A 21507-nucleotide genomic window follows, 5' to 3' on the forward strand; every position below is an offset into this window, starting at 1 on the left:
CGCCAGCCAAAAGAGTTTGGGATAACAAACTCCATCGCGCCGGTCCGCTGCCCCCGTTGGCTGGGACTCAGGAGACCAGCCAGCGCTCTTGCGCTGGCCTAATGTTTTCCATACTCACGAAGTACTATTATTTCTAAGGGAGGCTGTGAGTTTAGCGGGTGACCGGCGGCGTCAGCGCTCCCGGGATGCCGAGGAGCCCGAAGGACGAGGCACTGGGAGGCTGCTTCACCTGCCCCACCGCCGAACCGGGGCACGTGCGCCCAGGCGAGGGGCTGGAAGGCTTGGCCCGGCGGCGGCGGCGGCGGCTCGGTCTTCTTTTCTCCCTTTTCCTGCTTGGGTTTCGGGACGCCTTCGTGGAAACCCCGCCCCTGGGTATGGGCGAACCGACCAGGAAGAGACAGGAGGCGAGAGGAAGCGCAGGCGGTGCTCGCAGCCCGGGCTTTGCCTCTCCGCGAGTTCAGGAGCTCCTCGCCTTTCCGCGGCTGGAAGTCCGGCAGGAAGGGAAGAGGAGGCGGCGGCTGGCCTGAAAACTGAGCAGGGCCGCCGCCGCCGCCGCCTTCCTCCTCCTCTTCCTCCTCCCCCAGCGCCGCCGCGGCCCAGTAGGAGGGAACCTCAGGCAGAGCCGCCAGCCAAGCTCCCTCCCGAGGCAGGGGAGACTGCCCGCCACAGCCCCACCATGGCCACTAAGGTGAGGAGACCCCGGCCCGCCCCGCCCCGCTTGCCCTTCTCTCGCCGCCACAGGCTGCCAGCTCCGGTTTGGGGAGCCGCTGGCTTGGCCGCCCCCGCCCCCGCCCCCCTCGCGTTTTGTTTGCGCTTTAAAATAACTCGGGCGTCACACCGGCGAAGGGTGGCTGGAGGGGATGGGGCTCGCGCCTCTCGCGCTGGGGAGAAACGGGGCTGTATCGCCCGCTCTCGGGGTGGGCGCCGTCTAGGATGGCGGCTTGAGGGATACATGTCCGAAGGGCGTGTTTGAGGAAGAGACCCTCCGCTTCCCCCAGTTGAACTGGGGGCTGCGTGGCCCGAGTTGTGCCTTTATCTTGGCGACTTTCGTGTCGTCTGCCCCCCGTGGATCTACACACGCAGACCCGCACGTTTGGGCCTGAGATGTGTCTTTCTGTTGGGGCCAGCAAACAGAAGAAATTGAAGGCAGAACGCAAACTTCGACATAGCGCTTGAGAAGAGTTCTCTCCAACTAATAATATGTTCATTATGCTGGTAAACAGTGAAATGAGTTCTTTTAAGCCTCCTGTCCCCTGTTTTTATAGCTTAGTTCTTTTCCTACATAAGAATTTTTTTTCCTCCAAGTTCAGCTTTTAATGCAGACCTACGACAATATTAGAAGAGCAGAGTCTGGCTCTTGCCCTTTTGTAGGCGTGTTCACAGTCAGTGCACACTCTCCATACAGTACTTCTTTCCAGATGTAAAAATAAGAGTGTCTGCTCCATGCTGCAGTTGTGTCCATGACACAGAACAAATATGACTGATTTTTAAAATCTAATATTGTAGATGTTTATTTGGAAGTACCACTTGCTTGGCTAATGCTTTTAGGCGTGCAACTTGCAAATGTGAATTACAGGACAACATTTTGACAGTATTGCTGGAGGTAAAGCATTAATATCTCAACAATCACAATTTTGATATATTAAGGTGAGAACTTAGGAAAAAAGCAAGATCGTATTCAAATATTTAAATTTGGCAGTTAAAATTATTTTTGTTATATTTAATTCTTGAATGCAAACTCTAGAAAATTGTGTCCTGGGTTTTTAAAAACCCTTGTTCTCTTGAACTGTATGCCTAAAATTAATAAAATTACCAGTGCATGTTTACAACAATTAAGATTTCCAAACCATGTGTGGAAAAGAAAGTGTTATTTAATCACATGGATCTATTTTTTATAACTCTAGTTAGTAACGCTTACAGTCTTCATGTAAGCGTTTTTTCCTTATTCTTTCCATGTTAGTTACTACTCTCTACAGAGATTGAGAAAATGGTTGAAGTGAATAAACTTCATCAATGATCACATTTGGACATCATACTGATGTTATTAGCAAGACTGAAGTATTACATCAATTTTTAATTCTGTATAACCTTAATTATATATAGTGGAAACATGAGAGCCAGTTGGTGTAGTGGAAGCGTACTGGCTTTGTAAACCACGATTTAAAGTTTTTAAAATCACTGACTGTAATTAATATTAACTGTAGTTTATTGCATATGAACAGACTGAAATTTATGTAAAATGGAAATAAATGTTTCTAATGTCTCACAGCATACCAAAGGGAGGACAAGAGCACAAGATTCACTGGCTTTTTTTCTGTTGTTGAATGTGGACAAAATTCCTATTCTTCCTATTATGTCATTTCAAACCAGTTCACATTTTAAAAATATATATTATGCTCTATTTTCATGTGATCTTTTCTGATAATTGGCCGATTTAAACAGTTTCTTCAAAACTGAAACAAGTTCTTTGAAGTATGTCTTTTATTTTTCAGTGCTCAGCATTTTAGCAGGAAAGGAAAAAATGACTTAGGTTTAAGTTTTAAGAAGATTAATCACAAGGCATAGATGTTGAGTAATGCTGTTACCTCATCTGTCACTATAGATAGCTTCTCCCCCCTCTGAAGCATTTTTGTTTATAAATAAGAAAATTTAAAATTCCTTCAGTGAGAATTTTTAGAGCAATGGTGAGATTGAACTTCCTTTTTTATTCTTTCCCTTTTATTTTGAGACTTCTCAGTATGATCAGTTACAGGAGGAACAGTTTGGAATACTCAGTTATTCGATCTTAATTGTGAATAATTTGACGTCGTTTTGCGGCTAAACTGGAAAACATTTTTTGTTTACTCTGTTGAATGGACTCTTGCTTTTTTTTACCTTCAGCTAAATATCCGTGATGATTTAATGTGTAATATTAAAAAGGAGAAAACAAAAGAAGCCAATAACAAAATTTAAAAGTAGCCATTGTAGTAGTTTATTGTTTAGTAGTTGTGTGTGGTTTCATATGAAATACCCATATGTATACATACGGAAGGGGAGAAAAGCCATTAAAGGAGGAAATTATTTTTTCTTCAATACCAGCATTTACTGGGAATTCCTATAATACTTTACTGTTTTGCTTTTATAACTTCTTTTAAGTAAGGCTTTTCCTATTGTACTCACCTGTAAGGAAGGAGTTGATTTGTGGTTATTATTGTATGCGGCAGTTCTGAGTTCATTAGATATGTAGTTCAAACTGGGCATGAGAGTGAAGGTGGAAGAAACTAGTGGTGAAACCTTTGGTTATCTTTTGGGCTCAGCTCCTGGATCTATCCATACAAGTCAAATATACATACCTATTTCAGCCAGCCCCCAGAAATGAGAGGGAGTCCTCTTGGGAGGTAGCAGTGAACTCTTGGGAGGTAGAATGAACACAGTGGCTTGTGACTTTCCCTTGGATTTCGGCATGGAGGGGGGCCTCTCAACTCTGGGGGCTGGCTGAAAACACCCCATGCCAAAACCCTGCTTGGATTTCGGTATGGAGCACTTTCAGCCAGCCCCCAGAGACAAGACGGAGTCCTATTGGCAGGTGGCAGTGGCTTACAACCTTTCCTGCTGGCTTCCCCATTGACTTTCTGGGGAAGTCAGCAAGGAAGATTGCAAATGGCGATCACATGATCTCGGGTGCTTGGCAACCAGTTGTAAATGCAAACCAGTTGCCAAGGAACCAGATCGTGATCATGTGACCGCGGGAGCGCTGCAGTGGCCATAACTTCAGGCATGAGTCCCTTCGGTTAGCACCATCGTGAATTTGAACAGTTGCTGAATGGTCATTAAATGAGGACTACCTGTATACAGAATTTCAGTGCACTCACCAATTGGTGGGAATGCCATTAGAGCAGGCTTGGAACAGAAGCCAAAGTTTGAGATGCATTTTATGCCTTACGCATTCTGGATTTAGTCCCACTGAAGTGAGAGTGATTTTATTATAAACAATGACTTACTTAAATTTTTAAACAAAGCTTTTAAAAAATACTTTGATTTTTTTTAAAAAATGTTAATCTGTTTATCTTGATCATAATAGTGCAATACTTAAATAGTGCAATACTTAAAGCAATACTTTTATTTCCAAAAGACAGAACTTTAAAAAAAAAAAGATTGAAGTATACTGCTGGCTTTTAATGCTTTACAAGATTCTGCTCTGATATTGCTTTGAACTACATTTCTACTATGGTGCAGTGTGAATTTCCTTTGCCAGCTGTTGGAAACCAAAGCTATTGAAGATTTTCCATTGAAACAATAGTCCAATCAGTGCTGATTTCCGTATCTGGAATAGGCAACCACACAGTGTTCAAAGGAAGTGAAGGGTCATTGTCTCAGTGCCAATGAAATGCAACTTCGTTCTGTAAACAGAGGCTTGTGGCATCTTTTACATAACTAGCTTTCTGGAGGGAAATGATAGACTGATTTATTCTTTATTCATATAACATTTAACTGTAAATGACTGACCAAAAATGTTCTGAAATTCTGAGGTATATTTTGGAATAAGTGAGGAGCTTTAAAATTGGGGAGTTTTGTTTTAATTTTCCAATTACTAGGGCGGGCAATGTGGTTTACACCCTTGTTGATCTTTGGAATGAGAAAATGATGGCCCAAAAGTTTAGAAAATTAGTCCTAAAAATCCACTGCTGGGTTTGAGAACTTGGGATGCTTGGTTTTCTAAGTTACTTATGTAGAAACATATTAGATGAATAGAGTAAAAAGGGTGAGAATGGAGAATGTATTCTGAATGTGATTAAATGTTGCTATGGAATAGCCGTTTTAGGGCTTTATATGTTAAGTAAGATAATTGATTTTTTTCAGATGGTTGACAGCTAGATATTTTTGAAACTTGCAATGACATGTTAGAAGTACTTGCTGATGAAGACTCTCATGTCCATTCTGACCTAGATACCACATTGGAAACAGACATTGAGATATGGGTAGCTATTTGATGGATGTATTTCATTTGCTATTGCTTGGTTGGACAAATTGTTTGGAGAGATGAATCCAACCAGAATCATGGCTAGAGGAAGCTTAACTGCTTCTTAATAGTGAAGTCTTAGAGCAGGTGGTAGCATCACCATTCCATATTTTCTTGGATGAAAACTGATTATCTGTATCCCTTGTAATACTGGGTTTTGGGGCAGAAGCAACCTTGTAGATAACTGAATAGAAGAGTACATCTGTGCTGGACCTTACAACAAAAGGAGTATATTATGGGACAATTGGCTATTGGCTAATATGGGATGGCAGGGCATCAATTTGCTCACCTGCAGAAAACTGCATTATGGAGTTTACTGCTAGTGGTAGGTTTGTACAGGTATCTCTGTGGTGGACATGTTGGTGATGGAATATCTCTCTTTAATTGTGCAAAAGTGAGAGCGCTCTTTGGCATTGTTGCATGAAAAAATGCTTGTTGTGAAGAGGGAGAAGATAGAGATGTGTTTGTGTAATAAACATGACAATTTTTGCTGGCTTTCAATAACAAAAAAACCTAGGATTTTAGCTTTCACTTGAGCTTGCAATTTGAGACCTAAACTTTGTTCTTAGTTTGGAATTTTAAATATTGTAATGAAATCTGAGTATTTGTGAAATATATATATGCGTGTATGTATGTATGTATGTATGTATATATATAAGCGTACATTTGCCCGCATCTCACTTGGTGAGAACAATATTATTTAAAGTTAGATAAAAATAAAGATTTCTACTCTATAGTGCTATATTTTTCTTCCCTTTTGCTAAGCATGTAATGTTATTAGAAGTTCAGGTAGCGACTTGCTAAAATGCACCTCAGCTGAAGTACAAATCTGTCCCAATAAAAATAAATGCTGCCAAAGATCATGTGTTCCATATTCATAAATATAGGGGGAGGAAATTAAAATAACAATTATTTTGGTCTTGATTATATATTTTCATTGGGCATGTTGTTCTTTATTGTATCTGACATTTGAGGGGCTTTTTAAGCTAGATGGTTACATGTAGTTGAGCTTTAGCTACACAATGAAGATTTGTATACTTGGAGGAGAGGACTGCTTCTGAATCTACAGTATTAAAAACTATTCTGCAGAATTATGAACTGTGCAATTTAATTTCTGACTTTTCAATATTCACCCCTATAACTGTGAATATCACCCCTGACATGGTTCACATTACTTCTGGAACTTAATAAATTGGTGGAAGCATTTGTATTACACCATTTTCTTGCTCTAAAGATGGTTAAATTTTAAATTGTTTTTCAGTGCTGATTGACTGCTGCACATATACAAGATAGATGAGCAAAGATTCAGATAACCAATGTAGTGATTGAGCATTTTATTGGATCCAAACACTCAAAATTCAGTTTCCTTATGATTTATGAAGCACACTGGATAACAATGGCCAAATACTATTTCTTAGCTTAATTTATTTGATGCAGTTCCAAGATAGTTATTTTTCATACTGATGAAAAGAATAGCAAATCAAAACAATGAACAGATGTAGACTACTCTGCCTCACAAAAGTGGGAAGTTCCCTCCCTTCTGCATCATGCCTATATATAGGTTTCTCACTTGAAAGTATACTTGTTAGAATTCTTGTGTTATAAACTTAACCTTCTTTCTAATAAATACTGTTAATCTGAGCTCTTATTCCTTTCATTAACCGTTTATAGATTGTCTAGGTTGTAAGAAGGAAAGTTGAACAAATTGCTGTAAGACTAAAACAGTCTTCCCTAACTTGCTGTGTTCCAGATACACTAAATTATAATGAATATCATCCCTGATCATGGGCTATGTTGGAGATAGTAAGAGCTGTAGCATGACATTTCTGGAGAGCACCAGGTTGAGGAAGGCAACATTAAATATCCCTTATGAACTGCTTGGAGGACAGTTGGAATACATTTGTAATAATATTGGAAAATATATTTTGCTATAATTGGGAAGGGAGGTCACTCTAAATATAATTGTGTCCTTATTCAGATTGACAGACCAGTGAAGTATAGGTGAAAGACTATGAAGGAACTAGAGAAATTGTTTATATGGATATTTGTATTTCAGAAATTGTTTACTTGTAATTTCTCTGAAATTAGATTACTTTTCACTGAAGACCTTCAATGCAGAACAAGTTAATCCATTCCTTTTAAATATATTGTTCCTTATTTACAAAAAAAACAACAACAACCTTAAAAGGGATGAGTTGATTTCAGATTATTCAAAAATAATCTTCCTGAAACTTGAGCAGATTAATTCAATTACTCTCTTGCTTTGTCTAGCCAGAGGAAAGTTCTGTATTTTTTATTAGAATTCCTAATGGACAAGTCCTCACTCCCTTGTCCACCTTATTTCATATGGAATTCTCAGTAAAAAACACTGTCAAAGTCTGGAAAATTATTGTTTTCTAAACTTCCTTGCTTTAAATATATTATGTATTTATATATTCATGTTCACCTGAGGATATACTGTAGCACTGAGTATGTAGGGGTCATAATACTTATTTTATTGTTTTCCTCTTCCAAGAGCGAAGACAGGACACAGATAAAGATGGCAAAAGCCAGTTCTGCCACTGCTTAGGCAGTGCTTGTAGGATTATTTAGCTACTTTCTCCACTGCTTGTCCTGATGTTCAAGAGCGAAAGATAGAATGAGTGTGAACGCTTTGTGCAGGTAAAGATAGGGAAGACAGCCAGTTTTGTATAGTGGTTAAAACACCAGGCTAGAAACAGGAGACTGTGAATTCTAGTCCCACCTTAGATGCAAAGCCAGCTGGGTGACCTTGGGCCAGTCACTCACTCTCAGCCCTAGGCAGAAGGCCATGGCAAACCACTTATGAAAAACCTTGCCAAGAAAACTGCAAGGACTTGTCCAGGCAGTCGCCAGGAGTCAAGATTGATTCAAAGGCACCAAAAAAAAAAAAAAAAAGGTCAGGGAATAATAGAGAAAGCAGATTATGCTAAGAGCAGGGATTCTGTAAGGCTCAGTTCTTCAGTGTCTAATTTTCTAACTTTTGGCTCACCATGAAATATGGGGGGCTGAATCTGGATCTCCCAAACTTGATTTACATTCTGACAGTTTGAGTTCTTTTGAGAAGAGTATTAATTCAATTCTTCGGGTAAAATGTCTCCATTTAGTACTTAAAATAATAACAACTGCTGCTTTATAGGGAGAAAAAATAGGGAAGTAGACAGTGAAAGTTTGGGCACCTACATTTTGTTTCATTAGGTACACATCTGTATGCATTTGCCTTTTATAATATGCCCTAGTCAATCTTTTAAGGGCCGTGGCTGACTGAAGAAATGGACTTCTGTCCCCCTCTTCAGTAAGTCCCTTCAGTGATATTTTGAAAAATAAGATTATATCAAGAGTAGGTAGGAAAAAAATCCTCATTGTCATTGTATATCCCAAGACTGTTTTTACCAGTTTTTTTTTAATACTAGCAAGCTGCTTCTCCCAAATGATTTATTGCCACATTCAGCAACAGTTCCTGCACGGTTTACAGCATAGAAAGTCAACATGGTGCCCCATAGATATCTCCCTTGGTATCTGCTAGTCTTCCTATCTGTGGGGACCCCCCCCCACACACACACACACTGTAGAGAGAGAGAGAGTTCAGTTAATTAAATAGGAAGCTGACATGTTCCATAGTAAAGCACAGCCTCTACTATTATTTTTATTTACAAGAATGCCTCTGGGATCTATATAGTCTCATAAACATTCTTCAGTAATAAAAATAAAGGGCCCACTGTTTTGTTTAGAAGTGTGCCCATATTCATCCAGAAAAAAGGTAAAGTAAAGCAGAGATGGTAGAAAGTAACCAGTTTGCCTTCTGGTAAATGTATACACTACTTTGTGACTAGCCATACCCACTATGACTAGCTATTTTATGAATGCTCAAATTCAACTTAGGAAAAACTGTAACAGAGCTTGTGACATATTCACAAAATTCAAAAAGTGGACACAGACCCAAAACTTGCTTATCCTTTGTTTGCAAAAATGCCTATAAAGCAAATACTTATGTTACAGATAATATAATTCAGTAATATAATAATAATAAAATAACATTAGCAGTTCTTAGAGATATATTATGGGGAAAATTGCATCTTCAGAATGCTTTGCAGTTAAGAGTTTATTGAAGAGTTATGTCTGCTTACTAGTACTAGTAATTATTTACTGGAGTGGCTTTTCTGTTTATCTCTGAAGTTCTCAAGCAAGTCTCTAGACAGTAATCAGACCAGTTTTATATGCTAAAAATTAATTCCTTATCACAGTATGCTTATATATTAACAAATATGTACTGTCCAAAAAACACTTAAGTTTTTAACGAAGTTTGTATAGCATTCAAGCAAGAAATTTTGACTGTGTGTTGGTTATGAAAAATTTAGGCCAAACGGCACTGTCTTTGTGATATTGTCCTGCACTGAATACAGAGAATCCTAATTTGTTTATTGTAGCAAGATGCCAGTTTTGAAATGTGCACAACTAAGGCAAATCCTCCAAATACAGATATTATGAATTTAAAACTGAGATAGAAACAAAAGAAAAAAGCATAATTTATATTAATGCTGGATCAAATATATTTCAGTGAAAGGGAAAATATTTCTATTACCTTTTTCTAGCTTTTCCTTTATGATGTGCTACTGGCAATAATTTCTCATTGCCTATTTTTCTCAAAAGGGTGTTAATTCTAGCAGTAGTCTCTACAGTACAGTACAGTATGCTCATTAAGGAACCTTCGTTCTAAAGCTTGAGCAATTCTGTCAGTAGAGCTTTAAACATAAAGATTTATCCAGTCAAAGAAAGGACACTATAACAGGACCAAGCTAATAAAAGTTTCCAAGTTCAATAGAAGGAAGAGACAAGGAAGAGAGAAGAGTGACCAAAAATGCTAGGCATTGAAAGGGACTATGTGCTCAGCTGTAAGGAGTGTAAAAGTCATCTGAATAGCTGCTGATTGCAAAGGGTATGTCTTGAGATCTATTGATTGCCTATCATGTGTGACTTACTGCTTCCTATTGAGTAAGCACAGAAATATTAAACACCCAGGTTTCAAGGAGCAACCTTGAAATGTTTGTTGCATTTCTTGAAGAAAATGTCAGTTGGTTCAATGAATGCAGTGCTCACTTGGTTTCAGTTAATAGAGAAGATGAAGATTTATCTGTTCAAAGAAATGAGGTGCTGCAAAAAACAAAAACCACAGTCTCATAACCTTCATAGTAAAAAAAGAGACACTGTAGAATAGTAAGATAGATCTGTGAAAAATAGAGGGAGTGCACTGGTTCCTTGTAAGAAGCAAAGAGAAGAATTATAGTAATTGGTGACTAACAGCTACAGGGGGTCAAAACATGACAAGTTTGTTTAGGAGGATTTTAAGCAATCCTGTGGGAGTTGGAAATGAAAATTCTGAAGTAAGGCTCTCAGATAAGATTTATGGACTATAGACAGTAGTGTTGTTGTAATGAGGTCTTTTAAACCATGTAATGAGAAATCAAAGAACATTGGACTGTTCATTGTTTGTACATGTGGAATAAAGAGAAAAACAAGTATAATTTAGAAGATGGGATGATTCACATGACTGGAATACAGCAATTAAAAGTTACAATTTGTTCGAAAGGATACTAGAAATACTACTAGAAAGTAGTAAATTTCCTTATTTTTATTTAAAGATTTCCAAAAAGGAAGATAAAAACTAATACAAAGTAATATAAAGTAAGAAAAATCAAAGAGAAAGCTAAAAGTGCAAGAAAGGGAAAAAAAGTAAAAGAAAAACAGAAAAGAAAGAAAAAAGATACGAAGAAATAGCTTCCAATCTTCACATCAGTTATAAGTATAATTATAAATTTACCTCTTACTCTATGGTTACAACATAACTTTCTTTCTATAATCTATCCTGTCTAATCATCCAAACCATAAATCATAAGTTATTTTTTTCTGTTTTATGCAAAAAGCCCATAAGGGGTTCCCAGTCAGTAATAAATGTAGATGTTGTCTTTTCTCTGATGAAAGAAGTCAATTTAGCCATCTCAGCAAGTTCCATCATCTTCACCAACCATTCCTCCTTTGTGGGTACTGCTGAATCTTTCCATCTTTGTGCATACAATAATCTTGCTGCAGTTATCATGTACAAAAACAAAGTTCCATGACTTTTTTTCCAACTGTTTGTTCATGAATCCCAAAAGAAAGACCTCTGGCCTCAATTGTATATTAATCTTTAAAATCCTCTGAATCAGCGTGTGTATTTGAATTCAAAATTTTCTAGCTTTTTTACATGTCCACCAAACTTGATAAAATGTCCCTTCTTGTTTTTCACATTTCCAACATAAATTTGAAATGCCTTTATACATTCTAGACAATTTCTCTGGTGACATATACCAGCGAAATCATTTTATAAAACTTCCCTTTAAGATTATAACATAGCGTAAATTTCAGTCCTTTCAACCACATATTTTCCCATTCCATCTGTACATTATAACCAAAAGTTTTAGACCACTTTATCATACATTCTTTCACTTGTTCTTCTTCTGTTTCAGATTTCAATAAAGGTTTATACATTTTAGCAATCATATGTGCATCATTGGTACACAATTCTATTTCAAACTCAGTCTGACAGTGTTCAAAATCATAAACTCTTTTGTCTACTTTAAATCTCTCTAATAACTGTAAATAAGAGAACCATTGAGAAATATATCCCTCTGCCACCAGTTCTTCCCTTGATTTTATTTTATATTCCCCTTGACAGAATTCTCGTATCTCATGATAAGTTAGCCATTTGTGTTTGCTTATTATTTCTCATCTATAAAATGCTTCTTGTGCAGAAAGGTTTTCAGGCACAACCTGGGTTGGAATCTATTCCACATTCTCAATATAGCACAGCTAACATAATAATTTTTAAAACCACATTAATCTTGATTTTGTCATACCACAAATGTCCCTGCCACCCAAATCTCAGGCCATGCTCTTCTAACTCCAAGAGCCTTCTGTTTCTCAGCAGCACCTACTCTTTCTCCTCTCTCCTTTGCATCTTGTAACACTTGGGCAATTTAGGGCTGGTTGGACAATTTAGAGCTGGTTGGACAATTTAGGGCTGGTTGATATATGGAGACAGAAAAATGGCAATTCAAGAAAGTACACCTACTCTTCTGAAAGACATAGATCTTTTTCAAGAATAGACGTGATTTGGATTTCAAGAAACTTGGCTATCAAGATTTATAAAGTAGAGATACAGTGGTACCTCGGTTCACGAACTTAATTCGTTCCGCGACTCTGGTCGCGAACCGAATTGGTCGTGAACCGAATCAAATTTCCCCATAAGGTTCAATGTAATTACGGCTAATCTGTTCTGAACCATATGTGTGTGTTTTTTTAAACCACAAAAATATGACACAAAGTACAGCACGAAGAGAGAGAACACTAACCTTGCTCGACGCAACTTCTGGCGTGGAGGACAGGAAGGCAGGTGGGGAGGCGGATATTGCTTGGAGGGAGAGTCCCCCTCCCTACAGGAAGCCGCAACCACGTGTCATGGGAGGGAAAATGGCCGTGGATCCTGTTCATAACCCGATCCGGCGTTCGCGAACGGAGGCAAAATTTTGCGAATGGAGCTGTTTGTGAACCGAATTGTTCGTGAACAGAAGCGTTCGTGAACCGAGGTACCACTGTATTACCAAAGACTTTTTTGGATCATAATCCTGTGAGTTTGGTTTATAAAAGAAAATCTAGTTCTTTAAATGGAGACTAAACGAAATGTTGCTGCAGAAAGAAGCAATAGTGGAGAATTGTAAAATAAACTAAAAAATTTTTTTGAAAATAATTTAAGTAAAGGCAGTGATTTAAGAAAGGTTTGGGATGCAAGTAAAGCTTTTATTAGAGGTTATTTTATACAACATAATTGTGAACTCAAAAAAAAAAGAGCCAAGTGAAGACACAAGCTATTTTGGATGAGATAAAGAAAAAAAGAAAAATTAAAGAAATTTTCAGAGAAGATAAGTATTTCTCAACAAATTAAGCTTGCAATGACAGTTACGTTAACAGTAAGAGAGATGGAAATAAAAATGAATTATGTAAAGCAAAAAAATTTTGAGTTCGCAAATAAACCAGGGAAGTGGCTAGCATATAAATTATTAAAAGAAAAGAAAATGATATTGAAATTATAAGAAGGAGATACTATATTAATGGATAATGTGGCCCTATAAAAAGTATTTCATTCATATTATTCCAGCTTGTATAAAGGAAGTGACATCTCTCTAGAGAAAATAGATGAATATCTAAAGAAACAAAATTTACTGAGGATTACAGAGGAACAGGTTATGAATGGACCTATAACAATAACGGAAATTTCTGAAGCTATAAAAAAGATTAAACCAGGAAAGGTGCCTGGACATGGATTATCAGGTTTTTATTATAGATGTTTTGAGGATGAACTTTTACAACCTTTCCAAAACACAGTGAACTCTATTGTACAGGGAGGAGAGATGCCAGAGAGTTGGAAAGAAGGCAATATAGCACTAATACATAAAGAGGGATGACTAACAAGAAATTATAGATGGATATCATTATTGAATAATGACTACAAGTTCACAACGATTCTAGCTGATAGACTGAAAATAACTTTGCAAGAATTTATTCATGAGGATCAGTGTGGGTTTTTACCTAAAAGAGAGTTAAAGGGCAATGTTAGAAATGTGTTGGACATTTTGGAATATTTGGAGCAACCTAATGAAAAACAAGCCACATTGATTTTCTAAGATTCAGAAAAGGCCTTTGACAATTTGAACTGGGCTTTCATGTTCAAGGTTTTGGAAGTTGTGAATTTTGGAGAGAACTCTATGAAATGGATATGATCAATTTACACTTCACAGAAAGCACAAATAATTGGTAATGGTGATCTAACAAAACCCTGTAAGATACAAAAAAGGAACAAGACAGGAATACCCACTGTCTCTTCTCTTGTTTATTTTGGTATTATTTATTTTTTGAAATACTGAATAGAGATATAAGACAAGAAGAGACAATTGGGGGAGTAAAGATTTTTTAAAAACATGTAAGTTAAAGGCTGTTTCAGATGACTTGGTGTTGGTTCTGGAAGGTCCTTTATTGAAACATTAATGGGCAAATTAAAAGAATTTGGTACATTAGCAGGTTTCAAGATTAATAAACAGAAGACGAAGATGTTAACAAAAATATGAAAATAGAAGATATTTTTATTTTTAAGTTTTTTAGATTGAGAAGAAAGTAAGATATCTGGGTATTACTATGACAAATATGAACTGTATGCTATTTCAAAATAACTATGTTAAGACATGGAATGAAGTTAAAAAAGATGTTAAGATGAGAGAAACCATACCTGTCATTGCTGGGGAGAATTTCTGTGATAAAAATGAATGTCTTGCCTAAAAAGATGTTTTTGTTTCAGACAATACCTGTTTTGACAACTGATGCACCTTTAAACAATGGCAGAAGGATGTATCTAAATTTGTGTGGCAGGGGAGGAAGTTGCTATAAAAGGATAAACTAAAAGCACAATTACAGAAAATTCCAATGAGAAAAAAAAAGGAAAGCAGCAGAAGAATCCAGTGTATTTATTTCTTATTTTTGTTTCTGATTATATCTTTTTTTTATGTTTTTACTTGTGAGCTGCCCAGAGTTGTTGGGCAACACACAATTTTAATAATAAATATAAATAATGAGGACGTGAAAACAAAAAAAATACACAGATGGAAAGAAGACTTAGTCACTGAAGAAATGTACATGTAGGTAGACAGAACAATGAAATGTTGAAAAAGCTAATGCAGAATGAGATGGGATTGATGAAGGATCTTAAGAACAAAAAAAAAAGGATATTTAAATATGTTCAAATTAGAAGGAAGAGGGGGGGAAAATTAAATGTGACTCATAAAGAAACGTCAGGACTGCTTACTTTTCGCTGTTTTAACTCACTGGGTCCAGATGAATTGCTTTAAGAGTACTAAAGGAATAAGGTGATGGTTTTGCTGAAACCTTACAAGAAATTCTGGAGAAGAGAAATGCCATATAACTGGAAGAGGGTGAATGCCCCTATGTTTGAAAAGGGAAAAAGGATTTAGAGGACTAATAGATCAACTAGTCTGGCATTAATAGCTAGGAAGATTCTATAGCTGATCATAAAGATATTCATGTGTAAGTTCCTTGGAAATCTTGTAATTAGTCAAATACAAGTCTTAACCATACCAAGCATTGTCTTTTGATTGAAGAGATTGTGACAATATTATACATATTATATTTTGATTTCAGGAAAGCATTTCACAGTACCCTTGACACTGAATAGCAAATCAGTTAAGTGAGGATGGATGGCATGACTGTTAAATGGAAACAGCAGACATGAAAATAGTATTCAGAGAAAATATTTACTAATGATTCCTCATCAAACTGGAGACTGCATTGAGTGGATTGTCATAAGGTTCAATTCAAGTGTTGATTCTTCGCTATAACTTTTTAACCAGAAGTGAAGGGCTGAAGAGATGGAATGCTAATCAGATTTGTAGATGATACAAAATGTATGTGATAGCTCAAGAGAAATAAAATTCAGTATGGCATTGATAAGCTAGAGAAATGGGCTGCAGATAATTATGAAATTCAACAAGAGACAAATGCATACTTAAGATAAAAAACCAAATGGACAGTGATAGGATTTATGTACCTGGCTTGCTAATAATGTTTATGAAAAAGATCTTAGAACAGTTGTTGACTGCTGTTACTTCTGAGGTGTGATGTGGCTACCCAAAAAAAAAAAAAAAAAGCAAATGTAATTTTAGGCTATATCAACATAAGCTCCGTTTCCAAATCTTGGAAAGTAATTTGCTCTATTCTGCATTATTTAGGCCTGTTTTTGAGGATTGGGTATTGCACCTCAAGAAGGATTCAGACAAATGAGCAGCTTCAGGGAGGGGTGATAAGGGTGACCAAGGACTAAGTACTGTGAAGAGAGAGTGAAATAATTGGGAATGTTTAGCCTTGAGAAGATCAAGAGGGATATGATAGGAGTTCTCAAATATCTGAAGAAATATTGGTCAGAAGATAGTCACTCCCTGTTCTGTATTGTTCCTAGAATTCCATACCACCAATAATGGATTTAAGCTACCAAAAGGCAAATTTTGAATGACTGTAAGAAAATGTTTTTTAACAATGTTTGGTTGTAGAACCAGTTACCTAGAGAAGTGGTGGATTCCCCTTCACTGGATGTATTCAGGTAAACAGTAAGCAACCATTTGCCACAGATGTTTCAATCTGGATTCCTGCATGTGGCACAAACTTGATCTTAATGGCTTTAAATGGCACCTTCCAGCAGTATGATTGTATAACTGAAAATAATTTCCCAGTGTCCATTTCTGTAGTCAGAACCTGACTAGTTAGCATCACCATTCTATTATCCTTCACAAGTTCCAGTAACTTAGAAAGAAGACATATTTACTTTAATTTGCAGTGTCATATATGATAAAGTGCCTGCTTGTTTTTGCTGTTATCATGACCAAAACAGACTTTACTGGTGCTTGTGTAGCATCAGCAACATTTCAAAAGAAGACATTTGTCACTCTGCAGCTGTTTAATGTGCACTTAAAGCATGGAAATATGACTAATGATCACTGCATAAATTGTAGAGTGCGGCATAATTTTAATATCTAAGGAAAGAAGCTGTAATTAGCACAGATGTTTAACAACCTAGTATTTGGCCACTAGCAACAGCTAGAGAGGGAGTATGACATGGGTAGACCCAGAGCTAATTTATATCAAGCTAACTTTAGATTACTGCTAAATGGGTATTGCTGTGTTTGGTGAAATTTATTGTGCAGGGGGGAAATAGTTCATCTATGAAGTAACTGAAATGTTAATTGTTTATCATAATGAAATTCAGCTTTAATTAAAAATACATTTATTCTTTATGCACCTAGCCAATAAAGATACAGCAGAAACAGTGTTGAATGTGAGATTGTAATAAGCCATTGAAAGCCAAGTTGGGTTCCCATTTTTCCAACTGCAGTTGTACCAGTAATTAAGCTTAAGCACATATAATTGAAAGAATGGCATGTTTCAAATTACTGTATCTGAGCTCCACAAATCCAGATAATAGTTAGATGGCAGTAAAGGAACTTGACCCCTTTGCTGCAACCAATAGGCATATTTTTATTTTTAAATACATTTATTTTTAATTAATTAATTTATTTTTCCCTTTTGTGTTAAATCTTGTATCAAAAGCTTCTGGGGCAGTGAGTTGTAAAGTACCATGTACAGTGACAGCAGGATATAAATAACGGTATAAATCAATGATCTAAAACATGATTCTTTTGAAACTACTATATGTTCCATGGATCTTCATGAACTTGATGGTGTTCCATATATTCACTGCCTTGAGTTATATATAAAAAAAGTGGGATACAATAATAATAAGAAACTAAGAACAACAAAAAAAAACTCAAAAAGGGCCATTTTTTAAAAATCACTAAGCTTTGCTCCTTGATCAGGGGTTCTAGGATTTTTTAACTAACAGTTTCCATGGCCTGAAAAAGTTTGAAAACCTCTACCTAAAGAAAGCAGATCTATCAATATTAACAATGAATTTGCTTACTTGCCTTTATCTTTAAGCAAAAAAAAAAAAAATGTAAATGTAAACTAAATGGCCTAATAACATTTATTCTCTTCTTGAAAGAGGTTCCAAACACTGATGTTCGCTTATAGTATAAGTCTTTTTTGGAAGAAATAGTCTTTGACTATATTTGGCTTAATAGGCTCTGTAGTAGTAATTTGAAAACCAGTATCATACAATTAAAAAAAAAAAAACTACAGCGTTCAAATGGTGTTGACCAAGATTGGAGAGAGGAACAGTCCATTGTACTCGCGTCCACATGGAGGTGGAATACAGTTCAGTGTGTTTCCTAAAATTGTAGCTTTGCTGATATGTTCTAGGACATAGGGATAGGAGATAAATGCTTTATATTGCTGCCTCCTTGGTTATCTATTGCTACTTGAGTGGGATACATTGGACAATTAAAAGCTCTCTTCTTCCAATTATTCTTCCAACATAGGTTTCTTCCTTGGGTGTTTTGACTTTGATCCATAAACTATTAAAGTGTCACTTGGCCAGATCCTGGTAGATATCCTCTTGAAGGATTTAATTTTGGATAAGTGTACCAAATCTGGCATGTATTATCAAGATCCATGCTGATAACTAAAGAAGAACTAATATTTTCTCTCATATTTCTCTCATATTTTTGCCTGTTGGTTTTCTTTAGTACCATCCCAGTTGACTGGGAATGGTTGACGTGGTCTGATTTATCATGATTCTCTTCTCTGTGCCAGAATACCCTGGCTAAAGATCTGCTCAGTGTATGTGCTTGAGCTTAGAACATGTCAGCACTGCAATCTGAACTGTTTGAATTGCTCTTAGAGGTTATATTGGGGCTTCCTAGACTGATTTCCTTGGGCTTAGAATTCTGTCTTAATCATTGCATCAGGATTTCATGGTCTCTCTGTTACCATGTCTCAGAAGGTATCTTTTACAGAGAAATGCATTGTATTTTTGATATGTATGTTTTGTTAAATTTTTTAAAAAGGCAAAGTTTACCTAAGAAGATTCTCTATCAGATAAATCTTTTAACTGGATGAAAGAAACATAGCCCTGCCAAGTAGTAAAATATCACCTACAGCTTGGTTCTCAAGTGGAATTGTGGTAATACTTGGTGGCACGTTTTACCCAAGTTTCAAGTGGATAAAAATCATAAGCATATGCTTCATTTTAGATTTTACGAATAAAGGGTAGGCATTAAATATGTCAGTAGCTCTTATCTGTTTTTAAGGATAATTTCCACATAGGCTGTATGAAGAACTCATGGGAGACCTTGACCTTTATATTTCCTCAGTTATTAGATGAGATTCTCTGATAAGGTTATAGATTTTCAGTGCCTGCTTGGAGGAATGTTTAATATATAGTGTATATATTATGTGATATTGGGTTTTCTTTGAAACTTTTAAGGGGTAAGATTAAGGCACCCATTTTGCATTTGAAGCCCTCACCAAGAGCCCTCACTTGCATAAGACTTTATGCAAAGACATAAAGGGTGAAAGCCTTGGTCTTGCCCGCTCTGTGGTGCTGTAAGAGCTATAAAGGGGACAATAGTGGGAATAAGAGACATACATGACGGAAATATTACCGTGTTGGTTTTCTTATGGCTGCTGTTAATGTGAGAATTATTTGAATCAAATCTGAAATGCAAATTAATGCATTACGAGGCCAAGTCTTGGTCTCTTCCAACAAAATTTAGATCACTAATCTTCTCTTTCCAAATGGAAGAAACAAAATATGTTCTGAACTACTGTTTATCATTTTAGCTTACTTTTATTTGACAAGAAATAGAGCAACAGAAAAGCTTCATTCAGAAAACATATGTGTACAAGTAGTTCTCGACTTACAATCATTCATTTAATGACAGTTCAAAGTTATGACAGCACTGAAAAAAGTGACTTATGACCAGTCCTCGCACTTATGACCTCTGCAACATCCCCACAGTCACATGATCAAAATTCAGGTGCTTGGCAACCAGCATGTATTTACAACAGTTGCAGCATCCCGGGGTCACATGATCACCAGTTGCGACCTTCCCAGGGAGCTTCTGACAAGCAAAGTCAATGGGGGAAGTTGGATTTGCGTAACAACCATGTGATTTGCTTAAAGACCGTGGCAAAAAAGATTGTAAAATCAGGTGCAACTCACTTAACGATTGCATCGCTTAGCAATGGAAGTTCCTGTCCCCAATTGTTGTCGTAAATCGGGGACTACCTGTATGAGGCTGCTGTTAAAGCCCTAAAGCAAGAGTGGTGATACCATGGGTCATTGTCCGGGTCAGGCTGCTATAACCTCCTAAAAGAGAAACGGGGCAGAGCTGGATTTGCTACTACTGAACGCAGTGATTTAATGAAACCTCCATAAGTAAAAGCAGAATGTCTCTGACCACCAGATGCAAGAGAAAAAGAATGACTTCTTGCCCTGCTTGTGAGTCTTGGAAAGCAATAGTTGCATTATGTCATGTAGCATTTATCCTTCAAACATAGAGGCTTGATAGACTTATGTGTTTGATTCTACCAATTTAGTTTGTCCCATGTTTACTTATTTTAAGGAAAAGATAAAGTTTGATTTGATTTGATTAGGTGCAGCCAAGAAGTTGGAGATACTGAGATTTAGACTCTTGATGGCCATTTAAAATATTTTTGGAATTTGATTTTTATTTGGATTTTTAGAATTCAGGTTTTCAAAATGCTAATCTTAGCGAACAACTTGATTTCCTATTAAGTTTTTTTCATGAGCTTGAGATAAACATGTTGTCATTAATACAGAATTTTTTGCATACCTACAGGCTCGGGTGATGTATGACTTTTCTGCTGAACCAGGAAATAATGAGCTAACAGTTAATGAAGGAGAAATAATTACAATTACTAATCCGGTAAGACACTTTCAGTAGATAATAATATGTACTAAATAATATGTACTAATCATCCTGAAATTTTAGTGAAGAAAATATTCAGTAATTTTATTGCAAAAACCTGAAAATCTAAAGAAACAGTATTTGCACATTTTTACTTTTTTCATGCAGACTAATAACAAAATGGGTTTTACTTCATACATATCTGACCATGGGTCTGTAATAAAATTTATTTGATTTGATTAAAAGGTCTACATATCTAAATGGGAGCCACAGATGCAGGTTTATATATTTAAATGGGAGCCACAAACTCCGCTGAGTTCACCGGGGCAATTTGTTTAACTATCTCTCAAAGTTGGAAGTATTTATTGTTAAATAGAATTAAGAAATAAAGAGAATTGGGTTATAACTGAATACCTGTACTTGGGAGTAAGTCACTGAAATTGGTGGGAATTATTACCAAGCAAGTATTGAGGCTATAATAAAAATCTGAAGTGTTCCATATTTTTTTCCCTCATTGGATTATTCATATTAAGAAAAATAAATAGAGGAGATGGTAAGAAAACAAGGAGTGCCACAAATAAAAGATGATAGTTTATGGATTTCCTATAAAATTCTGTAGGCAATTGCATAATGAAAGTAGTACCTGCAAGAACCATTAGGGTTATTGTTGATTGTACTTTTTTTTGTGTAATACTAATATTCTGGTCAGAATTAACTGTGAAAATATTGTTTGCTATGGGTATCCGTGAAATTAGCCCATAAAAGTAACCTGATTTTACTTCTGTGATGATTCTCAGAAAAAAAACTGAGAAAAATACCCTTATGCTTTTCAGGAAAGAAGAAACTAAAATAGGCTATTGAAGATATAACAGAATATGTAAAATACAGAGTATAATTATATATCTGAAAACTGAATGTATCATTTCTTAGCTTTATAGTTTAACTGCTAACACCCCATTTTTTGAATTATTTTAGGATGTAGGTGGAGGCTGGCTGGAAGGCAAAAACAGCCACGGAGAAAGAGGATTAGTTCCTACAGATTATGTTGAAGTAAGATATTATAATAAA

The 21507-nt window shown here is 36.5% G+C and overlaps 1 protein-coding gene across 3 annotated transcripts in view; it reads left to right on the plus strand.

The window, feature by feature from the left end:
• The first annotated feature begins 312 nt into the window (after positions 1 to 312).
• The window catches only part of SNX9 (sorting nexin 9), a 48375-nt gene continuing 27180 nt past the window's right edge, over positions 313 to 21507 (plus strand). For all 3 annotated transcript variants that reach the window (XM_088142458.1, XM_088142463.1, XM_088142470.1), the window contains exons 1-3: positions 313 to 688; positions 20371 to 20457; positions 21415 to 21489. In XM_088142458.1, coding sequence (XP_087998584.1) covers positions 677 to 688; positions 20371 to 20457; positions 21415 to 21489 — 174 coding nt within the window. In that variant the 5' untranslated portion in view covers positions 313 to 676. The remainder of the gene's footprint in view (positions 689 to 20370; positions 20458 to 21414; positions 21490 to 21507) is intronic.

Source organism: Python bivittatus, unplaced genomic scaffold, assembly GCF_059951505.1.
Source record: "Python bivittatus isolate LINGU-HERP-01145 unplaced genomic scaffold, Pbiv_v1 ctg000020_np1212, whole genome shotgun sequence".
NCBI lineage: Eukaryota > Metazoa > Chordata > Lepidosauria > Squamata > Pythonidae > Python > Python bivittatus.